The following is a 14225-nucleotide window of genomic DNA, read 5'->3' on the forward strand; positions in this document are numbered from 1 at the left end:
ATTCTACCATTAAAAATGATTTCAAAAGATACATAAATCAATAAATTACACGAGCCATTACATTACTTACATTACATTTTTTATTGCCGAATAGACATTTAATCACAAATGAAAAAATAATCCAAGGAATAAATGAATGAAAAATATATAATTAATATGTTCATGTTTTTATATTAAAAGTAGCTAACTTACTTTTACACTTGTATGACAAATAGAAATGTTTTTTTTAAAGTCTCATCTTAGTATTATGCCATATTGAATAAAAATAAAATCATATAAATAAAACAAATTCAGATAAATATGTGATAAAAAATACAATATATTGAAATTATTATTATTTTTTTAAAGATACATATTAAGTACATAAAAATAAATTAAATGTATCAATGGAAAACAATGACTACATTAAATTGTAAAAAAATATATATATATATATATATATATATATATATATATATATATGTGTTTATATATATATATGTGTATATATATATATATATATATATATATATACAGCATATATATATATGTATGTACAGTATATATATATGTATATATATGTGTGTATATATATATATATATATATATATATATATATATATATGTATATATATGTGTGTATATATATATATATATATGTATATATATATGTATATATAATAAAAATGAATTTTTTAAAACAATAAATACATTCATTAAAGATCAATAGTTTAAAAAAGTAAGACTGTTTGCTAATTAAGAGTGGCTAACTTCTTTTTACACTTTTATGACTTGTATGAAGTTAATGTCATGCTTGTATTGTTAATCAAGGTTTAGGAAGGTGACAGTTTGACCCTGTAACTGACTATTTCTTTCATCAGGGTTAGGGTTAGGCAAAATTTTTGAAATCCAAACAAATGGCAGGTCGACCAGGAATGGCTCGTGTTCAACCTTCGAGTTTCCACTGTTGGTGGTGTGAGTGAAAGCCTACTGATCTAATGCTAACCATAAGAGGAAAGCTAGTAGAAGTGTGTATTACTGAGTGTGTGTGTGTGTAGTTTGACTGACAGCCACAACTTTGCCCCGTGTGGTGTTTTTATTAATTAGAGCAGGGTGTATTTGCACAGACATGAGATTATGCCAAAGAGAGGGCGGGAGAAAGCTTCGAGGCTGTTTTTTTTTTTTTTTTTTCCTATCCCGAGGGCCCCGCGTGGAAACGCTATCAGCTCTGGCTTCAATTTACTTTCTCATTTCCCTAACATTGGCCAGCTAGTGAAGCTTGAAATAGGCTGGCCAACAAAGCGGCGGCGGATTGACACCGCATCATGCCTCATAAACGCCGAGGCTTTGTTGCTTTTTATTCAACTCCGGCTCCGCACGCGCTTTTGTGTTTCACTGCCGAATACCTGCACACACACACACACACACACACACACACACACTCATTCATTCATTCAACCCATCCCTATTAATGACATGATTTCATTTCTTCACTGCTGTGGCTGCAGCGCGGCGGTTGCCGATAGCAACGCCTGCTGCTTTTTGACCCTCATAGGATTCCTGCAGCGGCAACACATTTAAAACAAACCCAATAAGTGAACGTTCAAATATGAACAATGACATCTGCATTGCAGGCTGCTTTGCTTTGTGTTATTCTTGCTTTCAGTTGGGCTGAAAATGGTCCTCCTCCATTTGTCACATGCCTGATTTATTCATTTGCAGGAAGCGAAAGAGGAAAATAAATCATCTTTTTTTGTTTTGTTTGTTTGTTTTGGGGCCACATGAGCCAATGTGCTACATTTTGCTAACCAACATGATTGATTTCATCATCAAAACTTCTGATTTGCGTGCTTTGAGGACGCTTTTCTTTCCTTTTGTTTATTGAAAGATTTTCAAAATAAACTAAAAATAGGCCTGCCTACCATTGATTGATTTTCTTTTCGGAAATCAAGAATTTTTGTTTGTAAACACTCATTAGGATAAAATAAAAAGTCTGTCATTTCTTTTAGTTTAACATTTGTCCCTATAAATAAAATTAGAAGTCAATTAAAATTGAATTTAACTGATTTAAAAATAAGGTAATTGTAATTGAATTTAATCGTCAAATTAAATACAAATTCAAATTAATTACTTTTTTAAAATATAAAATTTAGATGCAGTTAAACTAAATGGAATTACATACAATTAGCAAATTCATAAAAATGTTTTTAATTAATAAATTAGTTGTGATTCAATGATAAATAGAAAATAGATAGATAAATAGAATTCATTGACATTATGAAATTTAATAGAATTTTTTTAAAAACAGATGTGATTAAATTTAACTGAATGTAATTAAATCGTGTAATTGTTATTTACACGATTAATTAGATTTCATTAAATTAAATTAAAATGAATTAAATCAAATTATGAAATTAAATAAAATGTCATTACAATATTTTATTTAACTTCAGAAATTGGATGTAATTAAATGAAACTTAAATATTACATTAAGTTGAATTATTACATTAAATAAAATTGTTGACTCTAAATGATCCATAGGTATGAATGTGAGTGTGAATGCTTGTTTGTCTATATGTGCCCTGCCATTGGCTGGCCACCAGTCCAGGGTGTACCCCACCTGTCGCCCGAAGTCAGCTGGGATAGGCTCCAGCATGCCCCCGCGACTCTAAAGAGGAGAAGCGGCATCAAAAATGGATGGATGTTTTTAATGTATGTTTAATTAATAAATTACATGTAAATCAATTTAACTAAATTCAATCACATTTTTAAAAATCAACAAAATGTAATTGAAATTAATTTCTTTACTTAGTAAATGAGATGTAATTAAACTAAACTGAAATATTACATTAAATTGAATTATCTATTTAAATTAAAAAAAATACATTAATAAATTTGATGTAATTAAATTAAACTGAATTGAATGAAAGCAAATTTTAAAAAAAAAGTTAGTGTCATTAAAATGTTTTTTTGACTGAAGAAATTAGATGTAATTAAATTAAACTGAATTGAATTAAATCAAATTATCCAATTAAATACAATTTTATTGAAATAATTTTTTTAATTAATACATTTGATGTAATTAAGTTATACTGAATTGTATTAAATCACATGACGAAATTAATAAAATGTCATTAAAATGATGTTACTTGGGAAATTAGATGTAATTAATTCAAATGAATTGAATTAACTGATCAAATGAAATCCAATGTGATTAAACGACACATAAACTTGCTTGGCGCGAGCTGCGAGTGTTAACAAAATCATCCCAATGATTGACCGGCAGACGCCCAGTGACTGTATGAACGCTGACGGAAAAGGCGGCCAATGACGGTACAGTCAGATGGCGCTTGAAACCAGAAACACAAGTAGTGGAATAAAACATGCCGACTCAGGTAAAGCGCTATTAAGAGAGCTTCTTAAAAGTGTTTTACCGCAGTTTAAATGTTTCTTTATTGCACAGAGGACTGTTAATATGCTGCCTGTGATGCATGTTGGTTAGCAAACTTGCTATTTTTAAATGCATTTTTGTGCTAGTGACGCAGTCAATAGCAGTAAGCTCCTCTAACGCCACCTAGCGGTTGTCCTGACACCTTGTGATGTCTTTGTCGCCCACTAGGTCCGTTGTCCGTCTTGCTGCCAGTCTGTTAACTAAGCTAGTGGACAGCCTTGCCCCCAGTATTACTAGTGTTTTAGTGCATGGCAAGCAGGTAAGTGCGCTCCTTTATTAAGACCACACTGTAAAGACATGTATAAGAATATGCCGTATGGAGTATTGAGAAACAAAGGATAGACAGCAATATACAACCTATTCTTTAGTGCAATTGGAGTAAACAGAAAGATTCATTCTACAAAATAATTTCCGGGTCCCAAAACCCCCAAAACAAACGGAAATGTCCCTTGTTTCTATCCCTGTGTCACTTCAACTTGGTCGTTTTTTGAATGGAGTTTGCGGATTGAGTTCATTGGGATCACGAAGGACGTTCATCCTGAAGGGAAGGGAAAGTGTCATCATTGGACGATGAGAATAAAGTCGTAACGCTTGGGCATGGGTGTCGCATACTAAATTTGTCAAATTTAAACATCTTTTGTTCCACTCCGCCTTTTTGCTCTTGTGTTTTTTTTCTTTCATTTATTTTCTTGCTTAATTGTATTTTCGAATGTGACGAGGGCCTACAAAAAACGGGCTATGGACCATAACTGGCCCCCGGGCACTTTGAGCACCCGGTAGTAGACCGACGGCTAATTGGCCGAGCTCATTTTAAGTTGTGTAGTGTCGAGGTGGGTTTTAAAGTTGTCGAGGTGTGCGTCGCAGGCTGAGATTTATTAGGTAATCACGAGTAAGGAATTAGAATAAGTCAGGATTACAGTACATCAATATAATATACACACAGTGGTGTGAAAAAGTTTTTGCCTCCCCTTCCAGATTTCTTATTTTTTTCCACGTTTGTCACACTTAAATGTTTCAGGTCATCAAACAAATGTAAATATTAGTCAATAACAACACAACTCAACAATGAAACTTTGAAACAATGAAACTTTTTATTATTAAGGGAGGAAAAAAAATCCAAAGCTACATGGCCCTGCATCTAAATAGGATTCAGGTCAGGACTTGGACTAGGCCACTCCGAAGTCTTCAGCCATTCAGAGGTGGACTTGCTGGTGTGTTTTGGATCATTGTCCTGCTGCAGAACCCAAGTTGGTTTCATCTCGAGGTCAATAACAGATGGTCGGACATTCTCTTTCAGCAGAATTCTTGCTTCCATTTATCACAGCAAGTCTTCCAGGTCCTGAAGACCATCACACTACCACCACCATATTTTACTGTTGCTATGATGTTCTTTTATGCCAGATGTAATGGGACACACCTTCCAAAAAGTTCAACTTTTGTCTCGTCAGACCACAGAGTATTTTCCAAAAGGTCTTGGGGATCATCAAGATGTTTTCTGGCAGAATTGAGATGAGCCTTAATGTTGTTTTTGTTCAGCAGTGGTTTTGGTCTTGGAACTCTACCATGTAGGCCGTTTTTGCCCAGCGTCTTTCTTACGGCGGAGTCATGAACACTGACCTTAACTGAGGCAAGTGAGGCCTGCAGTTCTTTGGATGTTGTTGTGGGGTCTTTTGTGACCTCTTGGATGAGTCGTTGCTGCTCCTGGGAAGGTTCACCACTGTTCCATGTTTTCACCATTTGTGGATAATGGCTCTCACTGTGGTTGGCTGGAGTCCCAAAGCTTTAGAAATTGCTTTATAACCTTTTCCACACTGATAGATTTCAGTTATGTTATGTTTTAACGGGGGGGGGGGGGTAATCACTTTTTGACACCACTGTCTGTATAATATATGTGGTTCTTATGAGAGTCAAATGGGACCACATTGGTCCCGAGGATAGAAAGTGTGTACATGTAGTAAGCAAGCACATTTTCTATTCGATACACAAAGCAACAGAGGATGAATGAATGAATGAATTTAAAAATAATACTAAAAAACAAATCCTGGCCAAGTTTGATACAATTGTAAACTATTTTTGAATGTGTAGCGAAGCCTGATGACTTTTATTTACAAAGCCGTCCTTCATGAAGTGTCGGGCATATACACGGGGCGGGCTCATCTAGTTCGGGGTGGGGTCAGAAGTCCACATTGCTGCTATAACGTTATCAAATCGTCACTTTTTTCATTAAGTTTATTCTTTCATAGAAGTTGCTTCATTCTTATTTTTCAACGTCATTCTAGTAACACACAGCGTTCTTCCCTCATCAGCCCCCAGGATTTCATGGATCATACTCTGATCTATTCTCTCTTTCACTTTTTTGATGACTTTTCAGTGTGGCCCTAAAATTCCTTGTCTACTTTCTGACCATTTCAGTCATTTTAGTGTTCGCTGATACCTCGAATGCCGCATGCTTGCACTCTTCATCACGTCTAGACGCCGCGCACGTGCTCGCCGATCCTCCCGTGACCCGCCGAGGTTTCATGCGCCCGGTCCTCTGGTGTGGAGTGTTTCTCAGAGATTAGCCTCCCCTCCCGAGCCTCACTTATCTCAACTCATTTTTCTTATTTAATTTATTTATTTAGTTAGTTTTTACCCCCGCGAGCACTTTTAGTTGTTTCATTATACTGAAGTAGCTGAAGGTGTGCATCTGCATATAGATTGCCTCCGAACGCGTGCACAAGCTGCTTTCAGCGTGCAATAACAGCCCCCGTTGGCGGGAACACGAGGCCTCCTCATTTCCGTTCATTTTCATCGCAACATGTGGCATGCTTGTACAAAAAATGCTGTCACCTGCCAATGTCGTGTTTTTCAATGACAAAATAACTCTCTTGTGTGTAATTTAGTCTAGAAACTTGTTTCATTAGCTTGCTGGCAGGCAGGCCCACAAACAAGCAGACTTCATCCACCCGAAGCCGAATGAGAAAAGTTGGCATGTAGGCCACGCCCTCTGTGCCATTTGAACAACAAGCTAGGAAGTCTAAAGACCCACCATCACCCTTCAGTGACAACTGGCAACCCAAATTGCAGAAATTTCCAGTCCTTTCTGTACGCTCTTCTCCAGCAGATATCCGCAGCTGTGTGACGGACGTTAAGTCCCCAGTCGGCGTCGTTCCGCTCCCGCTCGAGCTTGACAAAGTCACCCATAAACACGGCACGCACCTCGTTGGGGCATAACAAGCAAATAGCACAGACAAGAACAGAAGGTGCATTCACAGACATCGGGCCATTATCCATCCATCCATTTTTGCGGGGGTATGCTGGAGCCTATCCCAGCTGACTTTTGGCAAGAGGCAGGGTACACCTGGACTGGTCGCCAGCCAGCCAGTCGCAGGACAACATTGGGTCATTACGTTATTTTTATTTTCAAAGACCCGCCACCCACTGAAAATGACTCGGAGATCCAATTAAAGCCTTTTTCACACAAAAAAATCATCCAAGCTGTGACCGACGATCCCGCATTTACTCGTCTGCCCGTTTCACACAAAAAACCCTAGAAATGATATTGTTGTAAGTACGCGACGCTGCGGTCCGCTATCCGACAACTCGATGCCTCACGGTGTCACATGACGTGTACAAAACTCTGCTTCTTTCCTAAGAGCTTCACCGCCAAGTCTTCCTTCCTTCCTTCCTTTTAAGTTGTCCCGGTCATATTCCACATGAACAGGTCCTTCTGATCGCCAGCAGATGAGTAAAGGATCCCAGGTCCTTACCAAGTGCAACAAACCAATAGAGGGGGAGCAACTATTAAGGGGAGGGTTCAGTATTTCGTACACTATAAATCGGTTAGTCTATTGTGCGCAGTCTGGGTGTAATCGGGCCGTCTCTGCACAGCAGGTGAGTTCCCCTCGCCCCTCACTTCGAGGTCTCACCCTCAACGGGGGAGATTAACCCATGAAACAGTAGAAGGAGATGAGGTGTGGTGTTGCACGCCAGAGGTAACGAGGGTTGAAACAACGGACAGCGACCATCGTTTCCCAGAAAAGAACCACAGGGCGGGAGACGCGAGTGCCAGGCTTTCATACAGACGCCGTCCCGCCGCTGTTACAGTTCCGTGGCTACAGTACCTAAGAAGCCCGAAAATCTTCGCGTCGGCAAAAGTGACACGACCAAAAACTGGTGGTTTCATTGAGTCACGCCGTCTTTTACGTTATTTGAGGAAATACGGTAAGCGGCGTGGTCGGGTGGGGAGGCTGCGGAATCCACGAGTTTCGGCCAAGAGAAAAATGCAGATTTACTTTTGTTGTAAAAGAAAGTGGTATTTAAAAAGAGCAGGACGGGACCCCTTTAAAGGACTGACAAGCTTTTGGCAGCCTTACACTCTTCTCTTGACTAATTTTCAATACAAACAAGAGGGCGGAGCTTCCATTTATGCTTTAAAAAATGATGAATTTCATCATTTCAAGACAAATTATTGCAAAAAGGGCTGAGATGCTTTCCTCGTGTGACATTTAAGCTCATGAAGTTGTGACTTTAAGGTGGGGGGGGCTTGTGGCACGTGCACAAAGCATGTAGAAGACGCACGGCGTGATGCACACACCCTGCCGGCACTTACCTGTCTCACCTACGGAACCAATCGTCAGCGGCGCTCTGCTTGTTCTTCTGGCGAAGGTGACGCTGGGCGTGTTCGGCCACGAGGAGGAAGTTATCTCCAACCCGCTGTCGCCCGGCGTCATCCAGGGCATCATCTACAGCAAGTGCTGCCCACCAGGGGGCGAGCGCGAGGCCGTCCTGCAGCAGGAGCTGGTCATCCACATCGGGTGGATCATCTCCAACAGCCCCGAGCTCTTCAGCGGCATGCTCAAGATCAGAGTCGGGTGGGTGTGTGCGTCTGCAGTCACGGACGTTGACGTTAGAATAACGGTCCTCTGGTGGTGTGTCCACAGGTGGATTGTGCAGGCCATGAAGCAGGAGCTGAAGATCCGAGCGGGGGACATGTCCCCCCAGGACATCTACCAGCTGTCCCCCAGCGACATCAAGCAGCTCCTGCTGGACGTCCTGCAGCCTCAGCACACTGGCAGGTACCCAACATCGTCCTCCTGTGAAGACGTCCTCATCTGAAGAGAGAGTTGTTGAAGTTTTAATTATGTCTCCTTGTCTCCGTCCATCTCTTACCGCCTGCTGGAGCCCCGGGGATTTTATTGCACTTTTTATCTCATCTCATCTCATCTCATCAAGTCAACTCTCTCAGAAACAAATTTTCCACACGCCGCTCAGCTCGTCCTCGTTTCACCTCCCGCAGGTCCTGGCTCCACCGCCGCCAGATTGACGGCTCCCTGAACAGAACCCCACTGGGCTTTTACGACCGGGTCTGGCAGATCCTGGAGAGGACGCCCGATGGGATTCTGGTGGCCGGGACGCACCTTCCACAGGTACCTCCCGCAGGGACACTCGAGGTGTGTCGTATTGTTGAAGGCATCTCTTCATACTTGTCGTCTTTTGGTAGCAACCTACGCTGTCGGACATGACCATGTACGAGATGAACTTCTCCCTGCTGGTGGAGGACACCCTGAAGAGCATCGTCCTACCCGAGTACAGACAGGTCGTTGTGGAGGTAAACATACCCAAATTCATACAATATATTTCTTTTTGGCGTCAATTAAAGAAACAATGAACCATATAAAGTTGTCCATTATGTAATTATTTTTAGAATTATTATCAAAGATTACTTTGAATAAAACATAAATTCCTAATAAATCAATATATCGCAGACATTTTGCATTGCTAGCATGCTAACATTAGCATAGCAGCATTTCTAGCCGTCTTCATAGGTGGACTATTATGTAAACACTAGCACTATCATGCTAGGTGTTAGCATGCTAACGTTAGCTTGTATGGTGCTTGGCGGAGGTCTGTGCTCTCCGATTGCTTTCCTAGCTATTTATTTATTATTTAATTCACCCCCCCCCCCCCAAAAAAAAAGCTTTCATTGAATAAATAACTAGCTTGCAAAGTAAGTAACTAAATCCATTAATATTAAAACCAAATATATTATGAATTCCTGTATTATTTATTTATGTTGGCATTTGAATCAAATATCTAATTTACTTAATTGTGGTCAGAAATACAAAAAAAATCCTATTTATTAAACACAAAAAACTAATTACTAGCTAATAAAATAACAAAATGCAAACATTTAACAAATATATATTTCAGGTTTCAAATAAATACATGGAAAATTGTACTTAATTGTTAATTGTCCTATTTATTAAATTGGCTTCATATTTATTTAATTTTGTTAGTTTGTTTTTTTATCCATATTTTTAGTGTGGTGCAGTAGTTACATAAATCATGGAAATATTATAAGAAATAGAATAGATAAAATTGTCCAATTTCAGTTTAGATTTCAGTGAATTTAATTCACGAAAAACACATATTTAATTGACTTTATATTCATTTAATTTTGGTGCAAGAATTGAAAAATCTCAATGCACTTGTCATTAAACAATTAAATAAAAAAGAAAGAAAAATACTAGCTATACCGAAATACAAATAATTTTTCAAAATACGGCATTCCATGTTTCAAATAAGTAAATGGAAAATGTTATGATTTATTGCCATATTATTTATTTAATTGTCTTCATATTTACCTATGTTGCTTTAGTTTTTATTCATATCTTCAGTGTGGTAGTCGAATAAGTCAAACTATGGTATTTAAAGAAATATTTGATCGTATTTTATTTGAGATTTCAGTCAATTTAATTCATGGGCATTTTATTATTATTTATTATTATGTATTACTATTTACACGAATTGACATTTTAAACATTTATTTAGTCGACCTAATATTTAATACATTTTGTCATTAATACATTTCACAAAAAGAAAGACAAATGTAAGTACTTCAGATGATATTTTGCAGTTAAATGAAAGGACAATTTCATATTGATTCATTGCAATGACTTTGGTTCAGTGGTGTGCTAAGGCGTTGGTGTCCCCCCTCCCTCCTGCTGTGTGAGCAGCTGCTGATGGTGGTCTCCATCGTGCTGGAGAGGAACCCTGAGCTGGAGTTCAGCAACAAGGTGGACCTGGACGGTCTGGTGAAGGAAGCCTTCGCCGACTTCCAGAGGGACGGCAGTCGCTTGGAAAGCGAGGAGAAGCCGGTGCGCACGGACTTCCTCCCTTCCTTTATGGTCCAAACTTCACAGTCACACGGAAAAATACCCCTATACTTCTCTGCAGGACGACATGCAGGCCTTCTACAACACCCCCCCTGTGGGGCAGAGGGGCACCTCCAGCTACCTGACCAAGGCCGTCATGATCCAGTTGCTGCAGGGCGACGTCAAGCCATGCAAGGATGACCCGTGTTCCGTCAGCTAGGAGGACAACGCTTCCATCAGCCACCTGCACCGTTAGCACTCGTTTTCCTATAGATTAGCATGATAGCGCTAATGCTGCCCATGATTTGATTTGGAAGCTGTTAGCAAAACATGGAAAGCTCAAAGCTAGCAGGCATGTTGATGAGTCTGCCATTTTGTTTCGTGTCTGTTGTCGCAAAAACTGAAGCTGGTTAGCCTAGCATAACGAAGGGAAACCATCTACCATCTACTAGCTGGTAGGTGGTTTTTATTTGGGGTTCTTGAGTGTATTCTCTCACCACTTGGCAGCCATCATGGAAAGATCTTGTACTAGCGTCTAAAGGTTTGATTATGGCTCAAAATAACATTCAAAGGCCTTTTTTTGCCACACTTGTGGACATTTTTTCAGTGAATTAGCTTCTCCCAACACCACTTTTGTCGGTTTTAACTAGCTGCTACAGGTTTTGAAAGCACGGCGGGATGAAACGGCATCATTTTAGGTGGAAACGGAAGCTAAATGCTAGCAGTCAAGATGCCATTTTGTTTGTTGTCTGTAGTCATGCATGTAGCTGATGAAGCTAGTTATTTAGCTTTAGCATAAAGAAAGGAAACAATCTAACTGTGAACATGAAGACCGCTGGCAGCTAGCAGATGACTTTTTGTTTTGTTTTTTTGGGATGTTGTAGGTTATTTTCTCACCGATCAGCAGCCAACTTGGAAAGGTCTTATAAAGGTTTGTTGATTATGGCTCAAAATAACACTTTTTTTGTTGTTTTTTTACTGTGAGTTAGCTCCTCCCCCCTGCATTTTTGCCTGCCGTTTACATAATTAGCTTTTGTCTTTTCCAATTTTTTTGTTTCAGCTAGCTCTATAGCATTTTTGGTTGTAGTTTATTTTCTCACCACTCGGCAGCCATCTTGGAAAGGTCTTGGACTCGCTTCTAAAGGTTTATTGATCATGCCTCAAAAGAACTTTTTTTTTTTTTTTTTTTACTGTGAATTACCCCACCCCCCCACCCCCCCTTCATTTTTGCCCGCCGTTTAAACATTCAGCTTTTGTCTTTTCCAATTTTTTTGTTTCAGCTAGCTGCTATATAATTTAGAGACTTTATGAGCCCCATTTTGCCATGCTAGCTGTTAGCCTGCGGCATGCTAACCTCATGACTGACTCATATTGGTGCCTTTGGTGCCGCTTTGCGTGATAGCGCTAATCCTTGCCAAGATTTTAAATGGAAACTGTTAGCAACAACCTGCTAGCAGTCAATCACAGCACTTTGTTCCTTGTCTGTAGTCGCTGATGACACTAGTTAGCCTAGCTTAGCATAAAGAAAGGAACCTATCTACCAGCACTTAATTGAAAACTTACAGAATACAGTGTATTCTGTCACCACTCGGCAGCCATTTTGGAAAGGTCTTGGACTAGCATCTAAAGATGTGTCGACTATGGCTCAAAATAATGTTTCCATTTTTTGACATAAATTACTTAGCTCCTGCCAGCAGTTTTGCCCGCTGTTTGTTTACTTTCAAACAATTTGCTGCTTGTTGTCCAACTTGTTCATGTTTCCTCACGCTACAGCTAGCTATTTAGCACTTAATGGCGGACAAAACAGCATAGCTAGCCAAAGGCTACATTTAGAGATGTTTCCGTGGATGATTGGCACTTTTAAACATACATTTGACATCTCATTGATTCAGAAGTTTCATGAGCCTCATGCCAGCCTCGTATATTGGCGGCTTTGGTGCTGCTAATCCAGTGCATGGACACAAAACCATGTTAGCAATGTGTGTGTGTGTTGTGTTACTGTGTCAGCATACCTGCTCCATTTTGGTGCCGTTTGCCAGTAGAAGAACCCGCTTTTGGGTTCACTTGGGAGTTATTTTGGTGAATGCGTCAAGGTGACATAGAAATGATTAAAGATTTATTTAAAAGTGTGTTGAAGTGGTGTCTGTTAACAAGCTGCTTCATATTATGTCCTTGCTAGCTCGTTACACCGGGCAACTCTCGTCAAGATAAATGTGCTCTGACAAACATTTATTTATTTTTAAAGCTGGGAATCAAAGGCTGAGACAACGCTAAATATGCCGTCGCCTGGACTGGAATGCGTCCTGGAGGGATTTTTTTAATCAGCGCTTTAATTGACTTTTCTTTTCTCTCTAATGGGCTGCGCACCTTGAAAGCAAAGATGATGTTATTTTAGGGTGAAGATGCCTCCCGGCAAAGCATCGGGGATCCACACGAGTGACTGTTTTACGGAGACCGAAGATGTAACCAGCACCGATGCTTCCAGCACTGATGGATTCAATGAACGCCGCTGCTTTGCGTTTCACGACACTTTGGCATCGTAACTCCACATCTGGCAGCATCTGCTCCAAGGTGACACACACACAGATCAACATGTCCTACTGGGGATGGACGGGGACACATTTAGCGATGTCATGAATCACAGTGCCGCCTGCAGACAATAAAAGCGGATCACAGCTGCTAAAACTGCTCCCAATTAAGGAAGTGTCACGGAAGCCCTCGCGTGACCTCACGTTGCGTCGCCATGGCAACCCAGAAGGGCAGCGGTCACTTTGCACTTTGCATCACTAATCTGTACTAATAAATCCGGATACACCATTGGTCAATGACCTGTGACGCAACGCGGCCGCCTTATTACCACGCACAAGAGACACTTCTCGGACTATGACTTATGTGAGAACTTGTGAGTTGTTAAGTGTGTTGTTAGTTTGTTAGCCACCCACACTAAATGCAAGGTTAGTCTTCACACTAACCTCGCACAACAGGTGTGCTTGAGCTTAGTCATAAGGACTCGGGTATGATCATTTTTAAAAATTCTGTCGATATAATACCATACCTGAGTCATAAGGGCTTTACATGGGGGGCCGTGGGGGATATGTAAACACACAACCGCGACTAGACTACTAAATCATTTGCGCTTGCTTGTAAATATTAAAAAAAAATACGTTTTTTTTGTTTACCGGAATTTAAAATGAACCCCCATATGGAGACAATGTTTATATATTATTACATATTATATTACATATTATTCCTGTGTTTTTTGTTAAAATATATTTCTATATCAGAAAAGAGGTTATTTCTATTTCATAACACAAACAAAAAAAAATCAGCAAAATGTTAAATGATTTTAAAACTTGTTTAAAGTCACTCTCTTTGATGATTCATATTTTGTACAGATGAGAGCTTAGTGAATTGTATGAAAGTAAGAATAAAAAGTAAAGGATCATGACCATGGATTTTAGTGGAAAAAAGGGATGGGATATGCAGTTAAAATGAAAATCTCTTTCTAGAGGAGTAAAACTATCATTGCTATAGGGGAGTGCTGAGCCAGGGTGCAGAGTAGAATTTTGTCCCAAAGGCAATGAGAATTGGAAGGGGACAAAGTACATTTAATATAGCCAAAAGATAGAGAATAACGTATCAAATCGTTTTTAAGGGAC

General features: G+C 39.6%; 1 protein-coding gene across 3 annotated transcripts in view; it reads left to right on the forward strand.

Moving 5' to 3' along the window:
• phkb (phosphorylase kinase, beta) overlaps positions 1 to 12689 on the forward strand; it is a 97804-nt gene extending 85115 nt beyond the window's left edge. For 2 of the 3 annotated variants that reach the window (XM_054770105.1, XM_054770103.1), the window contains 7 exons: positions 3599 to 3689; positions 8078 to 8283; positions 8353 to 8487; positions 8709 to 8838; positions 8913 to 9020; positions 10429 to 10569; positions 10649 to 12689. In XM_054770105.1, coding sequence (XP_054626080.1) covers positions 3599 to 3689; positions 8078 to 8283; positions 8353 to 8487; positions 8709 to 8838; positions 8913 to 9020; positions 10429 to 10569; positions 10649 to 10786 — 949 coding nt within the window. In that variant the 3' untranslated portion in view covers positions 10787 to 12689. The remainder of the gene's footprint in view (positions 1 to 3598; positions 3690 to 8077; positions 8284 to 8352; positions 8488 to 8708; positions 8839 to 8912; positions 9021 to 10428; positions 10570 to 10648) is intronic. The other variant, XM_054770106.1, reaches the window with a different exon arrangement.
• Positions 12690 to 14225: the final 1536 nt, after the last annotated feature.

This window comes from Dunckerocampus dactyliophorus, chromosome 3, assembly GCF_027744805.1.
Source record: "Dunckerocampus dactyliophorus isolate RoL2022-P2 chromosome 3, RoL_Ddac_1.1, whole genome shotgun sequence".
NCBI lineage: Eukaryota > Metazoa > Chordata > Actinopteri > Syngnathiformes > Syngnathidae > Dunckerocampus > Dunckerocampus dactyliophorus.